This window comes from Phascolarctos cinereus, unplaced genomic scaffold (assembly GCF_003287225.1).
Source record: "Phascolarctos cinereus isolate Bilbo 61053 unplaced genomic scaffold, phaCin_HiC Scaffold_3;HRSCAF=262, whole genome shotgun sequence".
Taxonomy (NCBI): Eukaryota; Metazoa; Chordata; class Mammalia; order Diprotodontia; family Phascolarctidae; genus Phascolarctos; species Phascolarctos cinereus.
The window spans coordinates 193,910,892-193,936,323 of record NW_027555736.1 but is presented as its reverse complement, the minus strand read 5'-3'; the positions used below and the strand labels follow the sequence as shown (position 1 = coordinate 193,936,323).

Here is a 25,432-nt window from a genome sequence, read left to right as displayed (position 1 = left end):
CAAAGGATAAGAGTGGGTTGGAATGTATGTTTCCTTGGTCTCTTTACAATATCCAGAGAAAGAAAGTCAGGCCCCTGCTCTTTCCCTCCATTGTCATAACTTAGGGGAATTACACGTGAGGGCAAGAATCACATAGGGAAGGCAGTCATAGGTAGGTTGTGATTTGTGCTGATGAGATCACAGATCTGTTTGAGCATTTGTTCAACCTTTTATATTTAAGCCTCTAGCCATTTGGAGCTTATTGTGGTCTATGGTATAAGACAGTGACCTAACCCAATTTCTGCTAGTCTACATTCTGCTAGTTTCTTTCCAGTTTTTATCAAATTGGGAATTCTTTCCCTAGTAATTTATATCCTTAGGTTTTAATATAGTACTCAATTGTTTTCAGTTTCTCCTGATTCTTGCTTATCTAGTTTATTGCAATGCTTTATTTTCCTGTTTTTCAACCATCACCAAATAGTTTTGATGATTTCTGCTTTATAATACAGTTTGAAGTCTGATAATGCTATGTTCCCTTCATTCCTACTTTTTTTTCATTATTCAACTTGATATTCTATACCTTTTGTTCCTCCAAATGAATTCTATTATTTTGGCTAATTCTATAAAGTATTCCTTTGTTAGTTTGATTGGCATTGCACAAAATCTATAAATTAATGTAGGTAATATTACCATATTATTAATCTATTTTGAAACATTTGATAAAATTCTTTGTAAGTCCCTCTAGACCAATATTTATTATTGGCTTACTCAATTTCTTTTTCTCAGACTGGTTTAAAATTCTTACTTTGTGAATTAGGGTATTTTATATTTTTATAGACACTTTTCTACTTTAAATTGTCAGATATTCTACAAAATAATTATATAATAGTAATTTCTGATAATTATCATTTTTTGTTCTTTAATTTTTTTGTTAGTTTTTAGTTTTTTAAATACATTTACTGGGGCAGCTAGGTGGGTACAGTGGCTAGAGCACCGTCTCTGGAGTCAGGCGGACCTGAGTTCAAATTTGGCCTCAAGACACTTGACATTAGCTGTGTGACCCTAGGCAAATCACTTAACCCCAATTGCCTCACCAAAAAAAAAAAAATGCATTTACTGGGATCGCTTACAAAATTACCTTCTGTGAAGACAAATACAAATTAGTAAGAAGTCTTAGAATCATAGCATATTGGAACTAATTGACATTTTAGATGCCCTAATCCAACCTCCTCATTTTTTGCTGATGAAAAAAATTGAAGTCCAGATAAATTAAATGGATTGCCCAAGTTTACACTGGTTAATGGCTAGAATCCAGGTATTTTTTCCTCCCAGGCTGGTATTGTTTCCATTTTGCCATATAGCCTCTAACTTCATTATCATTTGTAAAAAAAAAAATCGTTAAAGATCTGTAAAATTGTTTGGGCTCAGACTTTAGCCTAGAGATGAGAAATCTTCCGTAAGATTCTTGCAACAAATGTTTAATTTTTTTTTATTCTTGAGCATATTTTTCTGTGTTATCAAACACAGGTTTGTTGCTATTGACGTTTTCATATGGTCAGCAGAGGGAGCAAAAGTTTTCCAACAAACCCTCATTTCCAGAACCGAAATGACATCATTGATGAAGAAATAAACTAAGTTAGTTTTTATTGGCTCATGTTCCATGAGCCATGAGCAAAATTAAAATTTACCTGCAGAGAAGCCAAAAACGGGAAAAATATACATTTAAAAATGCAAAGGAAATAATGTGAGTTGTGAAAAACACCAGCAAGAAAGAAACATTTGTCATAATGCTTTTGAAGATTAGAAGTTGAGTTGGTAATGCATGAATTCATCAACTAGCTGTATTTTACTTTCCTGGAGTGGTTATTGAAGCCTGTAATCTAAAGGGGCCTTGTAGGCCAAGTAGGACTGTTTCTATGAATGACATGGCTGACTGTAGCATAGCAAAAGGTCCAGCGAGATGTATCCGTATTCCTACATCTATATCCATATCTGTATGTCTTCTTATTTTTTTTAATAAGGTCTGGGATCTTTTTAAGCAGAGTTCTCTAAAAGCTGGATAATATGTTGAAGAATACGAATCATCTGTTCAGTATTAGTCTTGTTGGTACATAGTTCTTTGTGTATTCTTTCCTCAGTTAAGACTGTGAGCTCCTTTTGCCTTTTTTTGTATCCTCTCATTTCAGCATAGTGCCTGGTAACTAGTAGGTGCTTAATATGCTAGTTGATTGATTGATTACATATTTCTTCCCACAAAAAATCCTTTTATGTGTCTTTATTCCTATATATGTAAACTGGGCTGGTCATTCTAGTGGTTGGTTTTTAAGCATGATGAAGTAATCTTTAGATGGGATGTCAAAGATCATCATCATCATTGTCATCAAAGAGTTATTATTAAACCAACTATATAGTTCTGCATTGATGTCTCTACAAGACAAATGCAGTATACTCTAATCCCTTTCCTATAGAATCTTATAACCTAAGTGAGTGGCATTTTCATCTCATTTAAATTCCTGATTGTACTCGAAGCTGTGCTAGACTTTAGACAAAAAACAGTGTACCCTTTCTCTGGATATTTTAATATTATTTGATTGCCAATGGAGCACATAGGTTGCCCCTTAGTGAAGTTTTTAATCTTAACATATGACCAGCCAACCTCTTTTTCCTATCAGAAACTTTTCATGATATATTTTATGTGGTTTCTTCTGTATTATTCTTTATTGGTAAGATGCACTAGTAATGTCTTCTTATACCTATCATGACTGTCTCCATTGCCTTTTGAGTGCCTTTCAATTTTGGTTCATCAGATTATAATATTACATGAATCACAGCCATATAGCATCATTAGAGCATTGGTGTTTAAAAAAAATAAAGATGTGTTTTTGTTGACTTGTTTTGTTTGTTTGCTTTAGGGAGGAATTGGCATCATTGTAAATGCTGTACAATCTCCTCAAAACAGTCCATCCAATTCTGATCCTTCTCTTCAATTCTGGTACCAGCTCAGTGTCTATCAGCACTGTCTGTCCAAAATATCTCTGTGGGTTGTCCATTCAGTTGAGTATCATAGGGAAAATAGGCATCCTTTTTACATTTTGGTTTTTCCATTAGTTGTTTGGAATCTTATTTAGGAGGATCTGCCATGTTCCTAGGCTTGATGCAATTAATAAACCAGCATCTGCAAACAGGAATATTTGGAGGACATCAGCATTTGTTGGTTATTCTTCCATGTGGTCTCCATGCTGAATATTATCCTTGACAGTAGGAAACAACTTTCACGAACACGTCTCTCTGTTTTATTCCTTCTTGATATTAATTATCAGAAGGTTTTTGAAATGATGTTATCTCTGTTGCATCCAAACTTATCATTCAACCAAAACTGATCCTCTTTTAAGTTATCAACAATCTCTCTTTCCCCCCAAATTATTCATTTATCTTTTTAGCATTCTATTCTTTTTAAGTTTTGAGTTCCAAATTCTCTCCCTCATTCCCATGCCTCCTCTATCTATTGAGAAGGCAAATAATATGCTTGTGAAATCATATAAAACACATTTCCATATTAGCCATATTTTTTAAAAAAGCAAGAAAAATAAAGACAGTAAGAAAATTATGCTATAGTTTGCACTCAGAATTCATCAGTTCCGTCTCTGGAGGTGGATGCCATTTTTTCATCATGAGTTCTTTGGAATTGTCTTGGATCATTGTATTGCTCAGGGTAGACAAGTCTTTCACAGTTGATCATCATTATAATATTGTTGTTACTGTGCACAATGATCTTCCAGTTCTTCTCACTTCACTTTGCATCAGTTACTATGGTCTTATGTTTTTCTGAAACCATTCCCCTTATCCTTTCTTTTAGCACAATACTATTCCATCATAATCATATACCATAACTTGTTCAGCTATTTGTCAATTGTTGAGCATCTTCTCAATTTCTACCACACAAAGATCGATGATCTCTTATTTGCCAAATCCAGTGGCCTCTTCTTAGGCCTTATCCTTCTTGACCTCTTTGTAGCCTTTAGCATTCTCTTATCCTTGATGACCTCAACTGTCTAGGTTTTCATGACACTACTCTAACTGCTTCTTTTCAGTCTCCTTTGCTGGATCTTTGTCCAGGTCTCCCCTGCTCATTATGGTTGTCCCCCCCAGTGCACTACCTTGAGCACTCTTCTCTTTGCCCTAAATACTATTTCACTTGGTGATTTCATCAGCTGCCATGGATTCAATTATCTTCTCTGGGTTGATTGTAAGACCTGCTTATCCAGCCTCAACCTCTCTCTAGTCTCACATTTTTAACTGCCTATTAGACACCTCAAACTGAATGTCCCTTAGAAATATTAACACTCAACAAGTCTGAAATTGAACTTCCTCTTTCCCCTCAAAACCTCCACTCTTTTTGATTTCCGAAAGACCCTTGTCCTCTTTCATTTCTTAATTCTGACTCATATCTCCCAGTGTATTTTTTGCTGTGCTTCTGCTTCCTCCTATTCAATGAAGTCATTGAGAAAGTATATGTTATTTAATTTTAAGTGTCTTTATCATGTTCTCTTTAGAAATTTTCTACTTCACCATCCTCTGTAGTTGTTTAAACTATAGTTATCTTCATAGTAGTGTTTTTATGAATGTTTATAATGAGCATTGCAATATAAGATGACCACACAGCTCATGAAATGATACATCTACACGATAAGATCAACTCTACCAACTCCTTTATTTCTCTCTCCACAGAGAACCTGTGAACCATACTTTAATTTATCCGTACCTTCTTCTTATCTTCCTGTTTCATTTATAAAGTGAATGTCAACAATGAGATGATTTATTTCCTCCAGTAGTATTTCCAACTACTGGTCAGTTGACAAGGGTTACATAGTTAGATTAGCATTTAAGTAGCCAAAGAGTCATGAAGACTTGTATTTGAATTCTTCCTCAGATGCTAATAGCTGTATGACCTTGGGTAATTTGCTTAATATCTCTATCTATTTCCTCATCATCTATAAACTGGGGATAATAAGAGCATCTGCATCATAGGATTGTTAGAGGAGCAAATGAGTTAACATATGTAAAGTATCCTGCAAATCTTAACATATGTAATACATATGTGTATGTGTGTATATATATATATATATGCATATATATATATATATGCATATATATATATATGCTAGCTATTAGCTTTACTGATGTTTATTGATGCTCTAAAGAATTTAATACTTAGCACCTTCCGTCCCTTTTCTGCCTTATATTACTGTCATTTCAGAAATTGAAGCAACTTTTATACCTGTATTTGTTTCATGGATTATAATGACCAAGAAATCCATCATGTAATGGCTATGCTATGGGTGATGAGCCTCTTAGTATTTAGGTGGGTTAGTCCTAAGAAAGTAGATGCAGTCTGATACTAGCATGCTTTAGGATAATATGTCATTTATGTGAGTTTGTATTTGCAGATCCAGGAATAAAATAATAGGGATCAAAGTGGAGTGTCATTTCAGTGTTGGTAGCAAGGCATGCTGGAAAGATCACTGAACTTAGAGGCAGGAGAACTGAGTTTAATCCTGTGTCAGACACTTGTTGTATGACAGTTAACCTCTCTCTGCCTCTGTTTTCTCATCTGAAAAATGGAGATAAAAATAGCACCTACCTTATAGGGTTGTGGTGAGGATTAAATGAGTTAACAAATGGAAAGTGCTTTGCAAACCTTGAAATGCTACAGAAATGCCAGTTACAACTTCTTACTGAGCTGTGTGACTGTTGGTCATTTATTTCTCTGAACCCTGGTCTCCCAATTTGTAAAATAAAGGTGGCCATACTTATACTGCCTACCTCACAGGCCTGTGGTGTGGGAAGTGCTTTGTAAACCTTAAAGCACTCTAGAAATATGTGCTGTTTTTATTATTGTAATATTGGAAAAAACTACGGGTTGGAAGAGAGAAGTAAACCAAGCCACAGTTTTGTAGCTCAGTTCCTCTGATGTTAGAAGTAGGGAGATCAAAGAACAGAAGGTAGAAATAATATGGAATTAGGATTTAGCCAGCTGTAAAATGGGGATAATAATAGCACCTACCTCATAGAGTTGTTGTAAGGATCTGATGAGATCATATTTGTTAAAAAATGCTTAGCAAAGAGCCAGGCAATAGTAGGGGGGCACCATATAAATGCTTATTCCCTCTCCATTCTCTGAATAGACATTACATTGATATACACATTATACTGTATTTTAGAGCTAGTATACATGGGAAATATATACATGCATAACCAGGCAGAGGATTGTACAGTATAGCGAGGTGAGGGGGTGAAAGGGAAGTAGGAAGTTCCTTGAAGAACATTTCACTCAACATTCCTGGAACAGCTGTATGAGTAAGGGTGCTCTCAGCCTTACTTGAAAGAACTGAAGATGAGATCATGCATTCATAGATCTGGAAAGCTCACTAGTAAACATTTAACCCAACCCCCACACTTAAAGGTGAAGAATCCAAAGCCCAGAACGTGCAAGTAACCTGCCCAAAGTCACACAGAGCCAGTTCTTCTTAGAGCTTGGGATTAAATCCAAGTCTCCTGAATCATGATCTGATGTGCAACATCAGGACAGACAAACAGCCAAATAAATGAGCAGCAGAGACTAAGCAATGGTAAATAAGGAATGAAACTGTCAAGTTAGGTATTTATAATCTGTAGTCATTCAGCATAATTTTAGGGGATTATATTAGAGAACTGGCTGGACATTCTCATCTTACTTCTACTTACATGGGAAAAAAATTCGAGGAAAGATGGAATTTCAGGCAGTTATGAAGAGTGTTAAAGAAAGAATCTTGACCCGTTTATTTGTTCAGTCATTTTAGTTATGTCAGATTCTTTGTGATCCCATTTTGGGGTTTTCTTTGCAAAGATTCTGGAGTTATTTGCCATTTCCTTCTCCAGCTTATTTTATTAATGAGGCAACTGAGGCAAACAGAGTTCAGTGATTTGCCCAGGGTCACACAGCTAGGAAGCGTCTGAGGCTGGATTTGAACTCAGGTCTTTCTGATTCCAGACTTGGCACTCTGTCTACCACATCACCTACCAATGGTTGCCTAGTGGAGTTCAAAACTCCATTCAGAGCCTAGTAATGAGATCTGGAAAAGTTTTAAAGAGCAAATATGATATGGTTAAATCCGACGAAGGAAAGAGTTATTAGAAGTAGGGAGGTCAAAGAACAAAAGGTGGAAATAATATTGATTTAGGATTTAGCCACGTTTTAGGATTGTGCCATAGTTGTAGAAGGGCAGAAACGAATATGTGGAAGAATTAGAAGGGAAAATTTGATTTACAGTAGCATACATTTTCCCCCTTTTATTTTTTTTTAGATGAAATCACTTTAATATGAAATGATCACTTTCATGCATCAGTACATGCTTTGACCATTAATCATTTCAGCATAAATTAAATGATAGCATCATTTTGTTTTTGTTATTTTTTGGGTCAGGAGCTGTGATTGTCTCCACTCCGCAAGACATCGCACTGATGGATGCCCACAAAGGAGCTGAGATGTTTCGGAAAGTCAATGTTCCTGTAGGTATTTACAAAGAATTAATATTTCATCATTACAAAAACTAAAATCTATCTAATTGGGGACCAATACTAAAACCTATCTAGTTGGGGAAGTGTATAATTTTTTTTGAAGAACTTGAATGTAATGAATAATACTTACTATGTGCCATAGACACTGTTTTATGTACTGAGGATACAAAGAAAGGCAAAAGACAGTCTCTGCCCTCAAAAGGCTCACCATCTAACGAAGGAAGATAACATGTAAAAGGAAGCTGAAAAGGGCAAGGGGAAGGGTACCCGATGTGAGCATATGATAAAGTACAGAGGAGTATGGCCAGATGGGAAATGAAGAGACAGCTGGCCTGGGTGCCCTTCCTAAATGGAGGATTTGGGAGGAACTCTCAGCTTTTATCTTCTACCCTCTCTGATCAGAGGGAAGGAGGGACTTCCACGGGGTACCTGCTCCTGGATACTAATAACATCAAGGTAACAGACACCCTAATGAGGTGTGAGCTCTATGGCTGATGTGATATTTCAGGATAATGAGGTTCTTGGGGGAATGATGGTGTATTGAGGACTTCATTTCAGTATTTAGATTTCCTTTGTTGGAAAATGTTATCCTGGTTTTAATTTATCACTGTGCAAGGAAGCAGTGTGGAGATGAAAATTAGCAAGTACTGAGATCAGTGGATTAAAGCAGAATAGTTAATGATGAAGCAGGTGAGAAAAAAGGTCTTTTCCTCTTTTGTTTTCCATGATGTCTTGACCCTAGATTAAATAGATATAATGACTATATTGAGGAATATTTGTAAAGTTAGTGCTCACTTTTACCTCTTTGGCACATTTTAACAGGTCAGATTTGTTTTATGGTCATCTCCTCCCTCTATATTTATTACATTGTGGTCTCTCCTATAGTAACTATAAACTAAATAAGACTTGTATTGTGCACATAGATTTAATACTGTTTTTGAACTTTTATGTAGTTCTGTTCAATCTAAGGAATTAGGTATTACAGATGAGAAAACTGTAGTACAGAGTGGTTGGTTATTTCAATCAAATACATTTAGTCTGAGTTTAGATTAGAACCTCTAATTTAGCCACTTAGATATATTTACTCATACATTTATATATACACACATGTATATATGTATATATGCCCCCAAATTGTCATAAATCTCGATAAGGAAGTGTTACATAATGCTTCCTTATTGAGATTTTTTGCCAACTTGGGGCAGATTGATAGAAGCAGTTCTGGTTGTTCTTAGTGTAAAATTCACATCTGTATACATATCAGAAAGAAAATCAGAGATGCCATGCAGAACCTGTCTAGTTTTCCCTCTTGCAGTCTTTGTTGGAATTCTGGTAAGACTGGACCCCTCCCCTGACACTAGTCACTGTCACTTGCATTTCCTTCTGAATTGAATGTGGGGGATCTGGCCTTTTTGTATCCATTCACCCTGTATAATCTGGCACTCCTTTTCAGAATCAAGTATCCCAGGGCTAAAGTCTTTTTTTTTTTGCTCCCTCTATTCCTGATGAGACAGTTCAGAGTCATTTTTGACCTTCTTCTCCCTTCTCTCTATCTTCATTTTCATTTCTCATGCGTTTTTGATTCTCTGATGCCTTCCATCTCTTCCTTCCCCCTGTATTTGAAATAGTAATCCTGGCCTCCAGGGGGAACCATAACTTAAACATTTACTGAAAAATTTTCTTTCTACACACCAATCAATCATGCAACAAGCACTCATTAAGCACTTACGATATGGCAGGTACTTTGCTCCACTCCATAAATTAGAATTAGATTAGGAATAATAGTTCATATTTATAGAGGGTTTTACATTTTGCAAAGTTCTTTACATACATTATTTCATTTGACCACCAACACCCCTTTGAGTTTAGTGGTGCAAATATTATCATCATTTTACCAATGAGGAAACTAAAGCACAGGTGACATTGTTAGAGTGAAGGAGATAAAAAGGTAGAACAGAGATTCTCCCCCAGGTTTTCTGACTCCAGATGTAGCATTATTGGCACTATAGCTTTTCGCTACTGTGTCCAGAGATAACCAGTGACCAATACTGCTTCCTGTGTACTTGCCTCATTTGAAGACAAATGTGAGTTGGACAAGGAAACTGGAAATGCTTTAGGCAAAGAAGGCTTCTAAAATTTGGCTTATCTAGGATTCTGTCTCTTGACAAGGCTCTGAATATTCCCTCTCAGAGAGTGGAAAGAATCAGGACCTCAGAATCATGATAACAGAAAGCATGGAAATACTCTCCCCAAAAGGTTGGAAGGTAAGAAAAAAAGCTGTCACAGTTTCTCATCACCAAAATCTAAGGTAACTTAGACCTGTACTCTCTTTCCAATAGTTCAAAAGAAAAGAAAACCTCAAACTCTATAACAGGGGTTCTTGACAAGGATGGTTTTTCCATGTTGGAGAAAGCATTTTTCTCCATCTTGGAAAACCCAGTAAGAAATGCGTTGTCTGTAGTAGATGTTACAGGTTCTCTCCTTAGGCTAGATTTCCCTCCAACTTTCTGTTTTCTTGCCTGGTCCTTAGATCAAATGGAAAGAATCCTATGGGTCCTTTGTGAGTCTCCCTTATAAACCAAAGGACAGGGTGTAGGCTCTCCCCCAACATGTTGTATGACTTAGCAGTGTACAAGATGAAGCTAAGAGACTTCTAAAGATATTGAGCACAGATCCGTAATATAATTCATCTTTAGAGGGAGCAGCTTACCAGCCCCATCGGGCAAAAGTAGGAGCATTTTATATTTGATGGACACAGATAGGTACAATTTATAGCCTTTATGTAAAAATCTGTCTTTTTTGGCAAGTGTAGCTATGGGGCAGATTGTAAAATCAGGAAAATGCTTGCCTTTTCAGCCTAAGTGTTAAATCTCATGATGGGGTTTGTGGTAGTGCTTGGCTGCTTTTACATCTTACTTAAGCTAAGGTAGCCAATAGAAGACACTTGTGAGGTGTATTAAAAAAAATCCCCTTGTTTCTAGGACTTTGAACTGCAGTTCAATACAACAAATATTTGTTCAGTTCCTGCTACTTGAAATCAATGTCAGTCAATCCAAAAAGATTTACTAAGTGTGCAGTAAGAGCCAGGTGCCGTGCTAGGTGCTGAGGATAAAAAGACAAAAGAGAAAATATCCTTACTCTTGAGGAGAAGGCACTGGGATAGTTTGGTAAAATGCAAAGATGGCTAGCTGAACTCATGCTCACTTAGCAGCCTTTTTTTTTCATTCTGCTTATATAAAGTCAGAACTGATGGCACTCATGAATTCATTGAACTATTAGATTCTCAGAACTTGGCCATGATCCTTCTGTGAACAGGATGTTTCAACATGTGAACTTCAATGGACACAGGTGTAGCATTGAAATGGGGAAACTGATATCTTTGGGGATTTGAAAGTCCTTAAAGGGCAAAATATTTAGGGAACTGTATTATGCTCCATTTGATATATAGTAGACCTTTAAAATTATCTGTAGGGAGAGGCCTAGAATGTAAAATTGGCTTAATTTAGGATATAGGGTTTTGAAGGATTCTATGGAGAAAAACATGATAAAGCGGTTTGTTGCTGTTCTTTTTTGGGGGAGGGGTTGAGAAGGACTGAGTTTGTAGCTTTAACTGTTGTATTCTAGTTTCTCCATCTTTTCTATCATCTCTGTCTCTGCAATTGATTTCCTTTAATTCTGGAAAGCCACCTTATATCAGGGTACAGTTGGGAGGGAATCAGGTATTTCAGCACCTTGATATTATGAATACAGTCCCCCTGATAGTTCTTTTTCCTGGTATCCCTGAGGGGGTGGATAGGTTTAACTGCACCCAGGAGCAATTCATTATCAGCAATTTGCAAAGTCACATGGGAGAAAAGTGTAGGTAGGCTGAGAGAAGGGTAGGATATGAGGGAAAAAAGAGATGATAACTGCAAAGACCATAAGGAATATTTTGGATTCAACCAATCCTCATTCCAACTAATGAATGAGTGAATTAGTGAAGATTTAAATGCTTCCTATGTGCAAAGCAGTGGGGATACAAAAGTTGAGATAATCCCTGCTCTTAAGAAGTTCACATTTTAATGGAGGCAACAACACATATAGGAGATTTCAGCTGCAAGTCAGGTGGAAAGGCCCTGTCATCCTTACAGTACTATGGGAAGGTAGATGGTAGGGTATCTTCTTTAATGTAATTTCCATTGATAAAAACTATATCAATTTTTGACATTGAAACATTTGACAGTGCCAGGGACTTTGCTGGCAAGACCTTTTTTTTATTTTTCTCTGGGCCTTGAGTTACTGTGGCTACTGAGGAAGGAGACAGGTAAAGCACCTGCCCTTTGGAGGAGAATATAGATGCCTGATACCAGCCACCTCCAGTATCTCTCTGTGGATACTATCTTACTTTAACTAGGCTGGCTTGCCTGCCCTATAGGTGACAGTTGGTCAGCAGTTTGCACTTGAAGAATTCTTGTTACCCAAGGAGGCTGACATGTTGTTGAGGGCAGATTCCTTTGTGTTGAGTCATAGTAGAGAGGAATGCTTATTTGAAAGTCTGGCCTGTAATTCAGCCCAATTCCCTAATATCAAACTTATTATGAAATAAGTCCTCAGCATATATAAGAGATATGCTTTTCTATCAAACCGTTACGTATCTTCTCAGGTCCTTCTGTTGGCCTCAGCTTGCCCAGGGCTTTTCTAGTTGTTCTAAGGAGTCATGAATTCTAATCCATAAGGCTCGGAGCCAGTTCAGTTCAATCAGTATTTACAGAGACCTGTTGTCTAATTTACAACACAGAGAAAGTGTAACAAATAGTTTTCAAGCACTAAACAAAGATGAATGAGACACAGTCCCTACCCTCAAGGAGCTTATGATCCATTTGGGAAAAATAAAGTATAAGTCCAGATAAATATAATAGAGTTTAGAATGTGGTAATTCATCTAACAAACATTAAGTATCAACTGTGGAAAGCATCATAGTACAGACAGAAGAATGCCAGATTTATAATCAGAGAACTTGGGTGTGGAAATCTAGCTCTGCCACTTATTATTACTTCTATGACCTTGGTCTGTTATTTAATTTCTCTGAGCCTCAGTTTCCTCATCCATAAAAATAAAGAGATTATATTAGATGATCTCTAAGGTCCCTTCTACTTCTTTTAAAAAATTACTATTTTCAAATCCACACTTTCCCCTCCACACCTCCTCCAATATCAATTGGGAAAGAAAGAAAAACAAACCCCTTGTATCAAACATGAGTAGTCAATTGAAACGAATCTTTTCATTGGACAAGTCCAATATATACGTGTGTGTGTGTGTGTGTGTGTGTGTACATATATATGTGTGTGTATATTTGTGTATGTGTGTTTCAATCTGTACTCTGAGTCTGTTACTTCTCTGTCAGGAGGTGGTTAGCATGTTTCATCTTGAGTCTTCTGGAATGATGGATAGTTACAGTGTTGATCAGAGTTCCTAAGTCTTTTAAAGTTGTTTGTCTTTACAGTGTTGCTGTTATTATGTAAACTGTCCTCTAGGTTCTGTTCACTTCGCTCTGCACTAGTTTATACAAGTCTTCTTAGGTTTTTCTGGAACATCCCTTTCTTATTTCTTCTTGCACCATAATATTCCATCATATTAATAATATACTATAACTTATTTAGCTACTCCTCAATTGATTGGTACCCCCTTCAGATTCTGATTCTTTGCTGCCACAAACAGAGCTGCTATAAATATTTTTGGATATATGGATTCTTTTCTTCATTCTTTGATCTCTCTTGGGTACCGGCCTAGTAGTGATATCACTAAGTCAAAGAGTATGCAGATGATATGATGATATACTTAGAGAACACTACAGAATCAAATAAAAACACTGGCTGAAATAATGAACAACTTTGGCAAAGTTGCAGGATATAAAATAAACTCGAATAATTCTTCAGCATTTCTATATACTACCAACAAAACCCAGCCAGAAGAGATAGAAAGAGAAATTCATTTAAAATAACTGCAGACAATATAAAATACTTGAGAGTCTGTCTCCCTGCCAAACAAGACTGGTTTTTTTTGTATGTGTGTTTTCTTTTGCAACATAAACACAATTACAAAATTTTTCACACAAATAAAGACGGAACTAAACAACTGGAGAAATATTAATTGCTCATGGGTAGGCCATGCCAATTTGATAAAAATGACAAATCTATCTATGTTAATTTACTTATTCAATTCCATACCAATCAAGCTACCAAATAATTTTTTATAGAGCTAGAAAAAATAATGACAAAATTCATCTGGAAGAACAAAAGGTCCAGAATATTAAGGAAATCAGTGAAAAAAAAATGTGAAAGAAAGGGAATCAATGAAAAAAAAATGTGAAGAGAGGAAGCCTAGCAGTATCAGATTTCAAACTATATTACAAAGTAGTCACCATGAAATCTATCTGGTACTAAGAAATAGAGTAGTGGACCTGTGAAATAGATTAGATACACAATACACAGTAGTAAGTGACTATAGTACTCTAGTGTTAGATAAATCCAGAGATCCAAGCTTTTGGGGTTAGAACTCAGTATTTGAACAAAAATTGCTGGGAAAACTGTAAAGTTGTTTGGCAGAAACTAGGCATAGACCAACATCTCACACTGTATACTGACATAAGGTCAAAATGGATAAATGATTAAGACACATAAGCAAATTAGGGAAGCATGAAAAAATGTACCTTCAGATATATGGATAAGGGAAGAGGTAATGACCAAATGAGAGAAAGGGCATCCCAGGAAGTAAAGTAGATAATTTTGATTACATGAAATTGAAATGTTTATGCACAAATCAGACTAAATAAATAAAGACATAAGACTAGAAGGAAAAAAGGAAGCTGGGAGAAAATTTTGATAGCAAGTTTCTCTGACAAAGAGAATTTCTTAGATATATTGAGAACTGAGCCAGATTTATAAAAGTAGGAACCATTCCCCAGTTGATAAATGATCAAAGGATATGAACAAGTAGTTTTCAGAAAAAGAAATTAAAGCTATCAATAGTCACATGAGAAAATGTTCTAAATCACTAATGATTAGGGAAATGCAAATTAAAACAACTCTTGAGATACCACTTCACATCTTTTGTTTTGGCTAACATGACAAAAAACAAAAAATGACAAATGCTGAAAGGGTTGTGGAAAAATTGGGAACTTAATGCACTGTTGGTAGAATTATGAACTGATCCAGCCATTCTGAAGAATAATTTGGAACTGCACTGAGAGGGCTGCAAAACTAGGTCTGGGTCTCAATGAGATGAAAGAAAAGGAAAAGGGTCCTATTTGTAGAAAAATCTTTATACCAGCTTTTTGTGGTGGCAAAGAATTGGAAATCAAGGGGATTCCCATCAATTGGGGAATGACTGAACAAATTGTGGTTTGTGATGGAATATTGTCGTACTATAGGAAATGATGAGCAGGATGGTTTCAGAGGAGAAAAAAACCTGAGAAGACTTAAATGAACTCATGCAGAGTGAAGTAAGCAGAACCAGGAGAACATTGTATGCAGTATCAGCAGTATTGTAAGGATGATCTGTTGTGTAAGATTTAGCTACTCTAATAAAGACAATAATCCAAGACAGTTCCAAAGGACCCATCTTGAAAAATGCTATCTCCACTGAGAAAACTGATGGATGCCAAGTGCAGATTAAAATATACTCTTTATGCTTTCCTTATTTTTCTTGGGGTTTTTTTTTGTGTGTGTGTTTTCTTTTGCAACATGAGTAATATGAAAATGTGTTTTGCATGACAACATGTATAATCAGTATATTGCTTGCCTTCTCAATGGGTGGGGGGCAGGAGGGAAAGAATTTGGAACTCAAAATTTTAAAAAATGAATGTTAAAATTTTTTTTACATATAATTGGGAAATATTAAATTAAATTTAAAAATTTTTTAAAAAGAAATGGAGGTGAAGAGTATTTTGGGATCAAAAACAATATGAGCAAAGGAAGGCACTGAATCAGGAAATCTCAGGGCATGTTTGGGGAATAGAGAATAGTCCCGTCTAACTGGAGCAAGTGTAGTATATAAGGGAATAGTGAGTGATAAGGTTGAAAAAGTAGAATCATAGGATCATACATCTAGAGCTGGAAGGAAACTCAGAGGTTCTCTAGTTCAACTCCCTGATTTTATGATGAGGAAACTGAAGCCGGGGGAGGCTAATTTGCCAAAGTCAGAAAGATAGTAAATGTCAGAGCACAGTTTCAAACCCAGGCTTTCTAACTCCAGAGTTAACATGTATTTTCCTGTACCATACTGCCTTAAAGTCAGATTATCTTAAATGCTGTGGTGAAAAATAACAAAATTAATGTTACCTGAGTACTCCCAACAGTTTACACATGATATGTAGTTCTAGATGGAAGAACTAGGACCATTTGTGTATAAATTATAAGGAGGCATATTTAGGCTCAATATGTAGAGCAGTGTTCTAAGAAATGCTATCCAAAAATGGAATGGGCTCTTTTTATGAGGTTCCCTGTCATAGGAACTCTTTGGTTAAAGGCTAGATGTAACTTGGCCAAGGTGACTTGAGTAGCAGAGCTGGGATTCATGTCTAACTCTTTAATTTTAAGTCCAGTGGTATTTCCATTTGAATCATACGTCTACTGCTTACTTAATTTTTAGATAAGTTACCCAATCTTTGTGAGACTCAGTTTCCTAACCTATAAAATGGGGTAGTTGAACTAGATTGTACCTAAACTTCCTTCTAGCCTTTAAATTCTAAGACCTGTGATATCAGTTGATCTTCACAACAGGTAAGATAGGTCAGGAATTATTATCTCTATTTTAAAGAAGAAATTAAGGGTTCACAGTTAAATGATAGCCAAATGTAATAAGAAGCAGAACCGGATTTGAACCTCATTCTTCTCACTCCCAATTCTAATGCTCTATGTTAAATTATCTTGAGGAACCTCCTAACCCTATAAGATTCAGAGTCTAATTAACGGTTAAGTATTTTGAAATTAGAAAGTCCTCTGTAAATGCAATACAAAGCTGTTATGATTTGTTTATGCCACCTAATTTGTAAGATTTTCCTACATTTTCAAGTCTTGGTCTTTTCTTCCCCCTTCTTAAAGTGCATTAGTTACTATGGAAACAGTGATGTCATTAGGATTCATTGCTATGTGCAGAGTTTAGTGATATCTACAATGTGTACAATATAAATTTAATCTAAATGATTGCTTAATGCTGAGGACAGAGCAGCTTCATTTGGGTGGATGATTGAGGCAGAGAAGGGAAGAACTACTGAATTCTTTAGCCCTTGTCTGAAAGATTTAATCCCTAGCAAATCATTGATTATTCTATTTACTAACAGTTGATAGATAAGTATTCTGTAGAGTAAATCATCCTTGATTTTTCAGCCTTAAAGTACTGTATATGTTAGATTCATTATCTGTCTTATTCTTACTACCTTTTATTATATACATCTACACAGGATAGCTCTGAGGCATAATTGTGATGGGGTTTATTTGAAGGACTATTTTAGTTCCTCAGTGTTTTGGGGGCCCAAGCCAGTAGGGGTGTTGCTGCCCTGTCACCTTCCTACCATCCACTGACATGTAAGACCCCTTGAATTGCAAGGCCTGTGATATCACTTGATCTTCACACAGTTAAGGTAGGTCAGGTATTATTATCTCCATTTTAAAGAAGAAAGAAACTAAGGGTTAAACATTAAATGATAACCAAAGCTAATAAATAGCAGAATTGAACTTGAATCTTGTCCTGACTCTAGTGCTCTATGTTAAATTATCTTGAGGAACCTTCTGATCCTTAAGATTCTATGAATCTAACTAACGGTTCTTTCTCCTCTCTGAGCCATACGTGGTGATTAGATCATCTAAATGCAACAAGTATTTATGCATCCATTCAAGAAAATTTTGGAAGACCTAGAGAAAGACCTGCCCACTGGGTGACTTTGGAGGATCTGTAGGAGTACATGAGCAAGAATCACTACATTATTACAGAATGAGAAGGCATGGATGGGTTGTGATTTGTACTAATGTTTCCACATTGATAGGGCAGTTAAGTGGATAGAACGCTGGGCTTAGAATCAGGAAGACTCAGCTTAATGAGCCCAAATCTGGCCTCAGATTCTTACTAGCCGTGTGACCCAGGGCAAGTCACTTCACCCTGTTTGTCTTAGTTCCTCATTTGTAACATGGGCTGGAGAAGGAAATGGCAAACCTCTCGAGTACCCTTGCCAAGAAAAGCCCTGAAAGGGGTCACAAAAAGTCTAACATGACTTAAAGGACTCAGTGACAACAAACCCACATTGATGAGACTAGTGGAAGGAGGATGGAGTTGGGCATGAGAAAGACCGAGGTACAAATCCACTTTGAATACTACTTGTATGATCTTGGGCAGTTTGTTAACCTCTCTCAGCTTTGGTTTCCTCATGTACAAAATGGAGCATCTGTAAAAATAAAAGTACCTACTTCACAGAATTGTTGTGAGGATCAAAGGATAGGAAGAATGGAAGCACTTTGTAAAGCTTAAAGGACTTTATAGATGCTATTATTATTATTAAATCACAGAAGTATATTCAAAGAACTAGTCCTCCTCCTATATTTTTTATAGCTTGCATATATATGTTCTACAGCCTCCTGTTCATTGAAGTTTTTCTTAACAATAAAGGCACAGGATTCTCCCAATACTTGAATTATGCTTCTGTAGCAAATCAGACACCTTTGGGCATTTCATTAATTCTTTCAGGTTACCAGAGAATTTAGGGTACTACACTGAAATAGATAAATTACTAACTTATTGGGTTCCAACTTACAAACCTAAGTGCTTATATTTTTTTAAAAAATCGTCTCAATAAGTGATAAAATCTTTTCATATTTAAATAAAAGGTTCCTAGAGATTTGGAACTGTTCCATTGTTTACTGAAAGCAAACTTTTCTTATGAGATCATAAAATTACAAAATAGGGACCTTCAGAAGTCATTTAGGCTAACCCAGCAGTTCTCAAAGTGTGATTCAGAGACCCTTGGGGATCCTTGTGATCCTTTCAGGTATCCGTAAGTTCAAAACTTTTCCATAATAGCAAATACTAAGATATTTACATTTCTGCTATAAATATCAACAGATAAAATGGCTAGCATTTATAGAATGCTCTGCAGGCCTGCACAACCTGCAACCTGCCAAAGGATTTCAGGTGGCCCGTGAAGAATGTAGAGGATGTTTTCCTTTACGTTTTCCCCCAGCTGCCCAAAATCCTTTGGTGTGCCGCAAGCAGCCCTCGGGCTACACATTGTGCAGGCCTGCTTCAAGGTTTACCAAGTTTTTACAAATATATCATTTGTTTCTCACAACTCTGGGAGGTAGGTGCTATTATTATCTCTATTTCACACATGAGGGAACTGAGGCTTACATTAAGTATCTTGCCCAGATTTATAGAGCACTATAGTAACTGAGGCAGAATTTGAACTCCAGTCTTCCTGACTCCAGGTCCAGCATTCTATCATTCTGTCCACTGTGCTACCCACATAAACAAAAGCTCTTGGGGAAGTGTCCCTCATTACTTTTTAAGAGCATGAAGAGAAGGGAATAAACATTTATATAGTGCCTATTATGTAGCTGGCACTGTGCTGAGCAATTTACAATGATTTTCTCATTTGATTCTCATAACAGCCTAAAAGGTAGGTGCTGTTATTATTTCTATTTTGTAGTTGGGGAAACTGAGGCAATAGTGGTTCAGTCACTTGCCTGGGGTCACAGAGCTAAGAGGTGTCTGAGGTCACATTTGAACTTAGGTCTTCCTGGCTCCAGGCCCCTTTTGAAACCAACAAGTCTGAGTACCACTGGTCTATCCCTGTACCTCCTGAGTGAGTAGGCTTTGCCTAAACCTTTCTTAAGATTCAGAATGGGCAGGGATATCAGAGATCAGTCTGACCTCTTTGTTACAGATGAGGCTGCACAAGTAGCAGAACTAGCCGTTTAAGTGCTGGTCGTCTCACCCTGAAACCCATGCTCTTCCCATTAGGCCGCACTGCCCCCCAGTTCCATTCACACAGGTTTAATCATGTTGCCAGATCTCCTAAGGGACAAACATTCCATGTCTTCCTTTGGCTGCTGCCCCCATATGTAATAATGTTCAAGTCTAGGAAGTTCTTCCTTTCCTTCCTGGAAAGGAAGAACATCTGTTCGCAGTCTTCTTCATGACTTTGCTTCCTGGACTTGAAGACAGTAATGGGCATCTTTGATCTTGAAGATGCCTTACCGTTAATATTAATTTCATCTAAAGGATAAATTCTAATGAAGTTCTCCTAAAAGGACAAGCTTTATTGTTGCCACAGTGACAAAATGCTACGTTGTATCAAAGCTACTGACATTTGCTACATTTTTGAGGTGTGGTAGATAAATGGTGAGAAAGAAAGGTAAATACATTTGTTCAGTGGTTTGAGATGGGGCAAAATAACCCTTTGGAAAGCTTTAACTCAGGTCCTCGGCAGGGGGTCACCTTGCACTTGCTGTCCTTCGTCCCTTCCCCCACAAACCTGATTCTTCACTCCAGCCAATTAGTCTGTCAGTATCCCGGGTCCTAGCAGTGGGAAGTGAGTGGCTAAGTATAGTGTGGAGGCTGAGAGCTCAGAGGCAGGATCCAGCCAGGGACGAGAGAGAGGAGATGGTAGGTAGGTGCTATGCAGGACAAGAAGAGACAGGTGAGAGTGGGGGGCTGGTTCACAGAGGTTCAAATGGAGGATGGCCAGGTTTGAAGGTGGGAAGCAATTCGAGTTTCTTTACCTTGAGCCCTGACAAGGACACCACAGCCTTTGATAAGACTCGGCAATGGAATTGGAGGTGTATAACTGACAAACAGGCAGAAATAAGAATGATCAAAACATCACAGTTTACAAGAAGCAACTCCTTCTTTTTCTTCTTGGTTTCTTGCTAAGCCTTTATTGCTATATATACTTCTTATTTCCTTCTGAGAACCTGATTGAGATCTTCTTAGCAGGTTCCTTTAGAACAAATTTAAAAGCCATGAAAAATATTTTTAGTGATGCCATGGCACTCATGATGGGGATGATGGTTTCTTAAAATAGCTGATGTAAAATTTATAAAATACTTTACATGTGTTATCTCATGTGACCTTCATGACAACCTTCTGAGGAAGCTGCTTACATTTCCCCCATTTTATAGATGAGGAAAACTGAGGCCCAGTTAAGTGAGGTTAAGTGACTTGACCAATGTCTAAGATCAGATTCAAACCCAGTTCTGAGTCCAAGTCCATTCCTCTTTTCATTTTGGCATGCTTCTTAGTTCCAGGTCATGTTTGGCTATTTACAAAATAAAATCCATCTTCAAAATGTATTAGGAGACAGCCCAGTGTAATGGAAAAAGCATTAGACTGAGAGGTCAGGGCACCTGTCCTAGTCTAGGCTTTGCTACTCAGTAGCTTAAGTGTCCCTATGCAGGTGATTTAAGACCTTTGAACTTTAGATTCCTCACTGATAAAGCAGGGATAATGATATCAGTCTTCCCCCAAAGGGCTCTTTGAGATAATGTCTTTGAGGAGATAATAAGAAAAATGACATCTGTAGCCACACATAGTTTGAAGCTTGGCCTCCAGGGTAGGTGGGGTTGGTAGGAATGTAGAAGAGAGAGGTCTTATATGGACCAGAGAACTTGGTGACTGAGAATAGCAAAGGAGGCAGAAATGAAAGATGACTCTGAAGTCTGTGCTGGGGTGATTAAGGGAATCAGTTCCATTGATAGAAATAAGGAAGTCCTGAAAGGGAGGTAGTCATCAGGATCCTCCCTCACCCTCCTTTTGTTCCTCCTCTCATTCTATCAGTTGGCAGGTCCTATCAGTTCTATCTCTATAATAGCTCTTGCCTCTCAGATCTTACTGCAATCATCTTAATCCAGGCCTTCATCTCTTCTCTCCTATACTGTAGCAATAATCTTCTAACTGATCATCCTGCCTTTAGTTTATTCTCTCTCTAACCTGCCCATCACACAGTCCATAAGTAATTGGCCATACATTTTGTATCATCATGTCACTGTAATGCTCAAAAATCTTTAATGGCTTCCTGTTGCTTGCCCAGTAAAGTCTAAATTCCTGATCCTGAGGACTGGAATCTGGCATTCAGAATCTCCCACAGTTTGGCTTCAACCTCACTTTCCAGTGTCATCTCCAATCGTTTGTTCCTTTTTTGTGTACTAGATATTCCAGCCAAACTAAATTATGTTCTATTCTTTATTCTCATTCTGCCCATCTCAAGACCTTCTCTCATGTGACCCTCCCCCTATTCCCAGCCATGCCTGGAATGGAATTCTCTTTCTTCCTCCACCCCATCTCTGCTTATTGAAAACTTACCTTTCTTCATTCAAGACACAACTCAGACTTCCAGGTCACATGAGCAACAAGATAGAGGACCAGACATTTTCTCGGATCCCATGACCTCTCAGACCTCTCCTAAATAGAAATTAGATGCCAAAGATAGAACTACTTCAGCTGTCTCTGTTGTCTAGGATGCTCAGAATCCAAAAGAAGCTGAAAAACAACAACAAAAAAAAATCCATGAATTGAGCTCACTCAGCATCCCTGCTCTACTTCCCATGCTGCCAGCAGTGAGGCTGGACACAAGGATCTAACACAAGGGTCAGGGCTTGCAATAAAACCCAGCTCTTGGTCCCTGCCTCCTTTTTTCTGTGCTATGGAGACCCTGGCTCCAAGGCTGTGGAGGTCTGTTTTTGAGCAGTGATAGCCAGCAGAGCAGACAGTAGTAATTTGGCAGCAAAAACCTGCTGGGGATGGGAATGGTGATGGGAATGAGGAGGAATACTTAGGATAACTATGATGATATAAGAAATAGAAAAGAGGAGTAAAAATTATTTAAATTTTTTAAAAAAGACAACTCAGGTGCTTTCTCAGGACTTCCTCCACACAGTCTTACCCTGTCTTTATCCCACCCCCAGGTCAAAGTGATCTCTCTAATCAAGTTTTCATAGCACTTTGCTTATATCTAAACTTTGTAATTATTATTACCATATGTATATACAAATATGTGTGTCTTTTCCTCCATTAGATTTCTAGCTCCATGAGAAAAAAGTCTCTGTTACAGAACGTATCCCTATTGGTACTAGCATAAAGCCTTGCACACAGTAAGCATGTAATTAGTGTTTGTTGGATATACAAGTGGACAAATGAATGAATATAAGTTATTTTGAAGTCAGGGTATGTTTTCCCATAGGTACAGTGCAATGCATGGTGATAGCCAAATCATCCTTTAAAAGACTTTTAAACTTCTAATGGACTGGAAGTATAGTTCTGTTTCAAAGGCCAGTAATATATCTCACCTTGACCATACCCTTGGGTCTTCTGGCTCCAAGCCACTGGTCCCCATTCCTCCATGTCTGTCTCCTCTCCAGGCCATTTTCCACATCCACCTACAAAGGTGATATTGCTGATGCACAGTTCCTACCATGCCTTTCTCCAGCTCAAGAAGCTTCAGTGTCTTCCAGATGCTCATAGGATAAAGTTCAAACTCCTCAGTCAATATTTAAAGACATTTATAGTCTGGCTTGAGCCTAATTTTTTTTTCCTTTTTTTTAAAAATTAATTTATTTTTAGTTTTCGACATTCATTTCCATAAACTTTTGAGTTTTAAGTTTTCTCTCCCTTCCTCCCCACCTCCCTCCCCAAGCTGAGCCTAAACTTCTAGGCTCATTGAAAATTAACTTCCTTTGCACATTCTATGTCTCAGCCAAACTAGCCTGCTTACTGTTCCCTGTCTTTAACATTCCATCTGCAGGCTCCAAGCCTTTCTAGCTGCTCCCTCATACCTGGAAGTACAGCTTCCTTACCTTCTTCTCTAGAATCCCCATAGTTATTTCCTTCCCCTTAAACATCACTTCCTATAGGATGCAGACCCTAATCCCCCTCTGCTGTTGCTAGTGCGCACCCTCTTGCTGAAGTTACTTTTTTATTTATCTATATTCATATTGTTTTCTACCCAAAAGAATATAAGCTCAGAGAGGAGAGGGACTATTTCATTTCTTGTCTTTGTATCTCCAGCATCTACCACAGGTGCTTAATACATTCTTGTTGAATGAATGAATGAATGAATGAAATTGGCTCTAGCAAGGTGGGAATTGAAGATGAAGAGTTGTGAAGCTTCAGAGGAAGCTATTATTCTTTGTTGTTGCTGAGGCAGTCAGGGTTAATTAAGTGACTTTCCCAGGGTCACACAGCTAGTAAGTGTCTCAGGCTGGATTTGAACTCAGATCCTCCTGACTCCAGGGCTGGTGCTTTATTCACTGCACCACCTACCTACCCCTGCAGCTATTATTGTTACTGTCTTTGTGCATGTTGGCTTATGGTACAGAGTCCTGGATTTGAGACAGAGCACTTGGGTTCATATCCCAGCCCTTCCACCCCCTGAGAAGAGAGATAGTATCTCTGTCATCTTGAGCAAGGCAGCAGTTATCTCTGGGCCTCAATTTCTTTATCTGAAATGAAGGGGTCAGATTAAATGACTTTTAAAGTCTCTCCTTGTTCTAGAACTATGATTCCTTCATCCCTATTTTTCCCATTATTTTCATCTCAGGCCTCAAGGCAGTTGGCCAGCCTGCTTCAGTGATTCTGACAGGGATTTCTCTCCTCTCTTGGAAGAACTGTGGAATTAAAGGAAAGCTCACCCCTTTGCTCCTCTTTTTGCTGTCCCTGAAGTCAACACAGAGCCTTTTTCAAGGTTTCCTAAGGGCTTTTATTGCTAAAAGCAAGTCTTAAAAAATCCATTTGTTGCTATCAGTGCTCTCTCCCATTCCATTTTCTCCCTTAGATTTTATAAGGCGAGATTTAGGTGTATATAGCAATGGTGGTTTGAGGAAGTAAAACATTGAAGTAGGATTCTTCTGCACTTCAGAGGAGCACCTAGACTTGCTGAACCTCTTGGGTATTTTATCTTCAAAACAGAAATGGGCATCCGATGGAGCAAAAGAGAATGAGATAAACAGGTTATGCTGTGACCATAATTGTGCTAGGGGTGTAATAGTGCTACTCAGGAGGGAGGGAAAAGGCAACCTATAGTCCAGAGGTTCTTAATGTTGACTTCATGGACCCCTTTGGCAGTCTAGTGAAGCCTATGGACTCCTCATAATCATTTTTTAAAATTCATAAAATACATAGGATTACAAAGGGAAACATTAATGTTGAGGGAAAAGATTTTTTCCTATCCCAGTTAACAACTCCCCTTTAATCTACCCACAATGACTGTGGTCCTCTGAGGTTCCCTCCTTCTGCCCTAGTTACCCGTCCCCTTTCTTTGCCATGTCAAATCCTACCTCTGCAGTAAAAAAAGAGCATTGGACTGGGGATTAGGATACTTTGGTACTAGCACTAAAAGGGGGGGTAGGGTTGGACTTCATGCCCTTGAAGGTCACTTTCAGCTGTATTATCTGTGATAATATGAATTATTTGTCCACTAAAGAGAAGTGACTTATATCTGAAGGTGAGGGAAATGAGAAGCAATAAAGGTTGAAGCAGAGAGAAAGAAGTGAGAGTGAAAATCCTAACAAGAACAGTTAGGAGGAAGAGAAGTCCCTGAGGGCCATTTCTACATAAGGCCATATTTATGTGGACCTTTATATTGTCAGCACCTAGCACAGTGCCCAGATCATGGAAAGCAATTAATAAATGCTTGTTGACTTGCTTGTTGACTGGCTTAATGACAGATAAATGCAGGGATGAAGGAAGAGAGAGTGTTTTACTGTGCTTCCCCACACCACCCCTTCTATTTAAATATTTCAAGGTTTTTCCTGGTACTTGCAAAATTATATGAAATATTTGGTTTAAAGACATAGCATGCACTTAAATCACTTCACTAACTTCAAATTTCAGTGTATATAATTTGGAAAAACCCAGAGTGTATGTCAGCCTCACA

The 25,432-nt window shown here is 37.7% G+C and overlaps 1 protein-coding gene across 2 annotated transcripts in view; it reads left to right on the top strand.

Annotated features, from left to right (window-relative positions):
- Positions 1 to 25,432, top strand: part of NUBPL (NUBP iron-sulfur cluster assembly factor, mitochondrial) — a 301,075-nt gene that overhangs the window by 226,433 nt on the left and 49,210 nt on the right. For both annotated transcript variants that reach the window (XM_078151398.1, XM_021004310.2), the window contains one exon: positions 7,442 to 7,527. In XM_078151398.1, the coding sequence (XP_078007524.1) occupies positions 7,442 to 7,527 (86 nt within the window). The remainder of the gene's footprint in view (positions 1 to 7,441; positions 7,528 to 25,432) is intronic.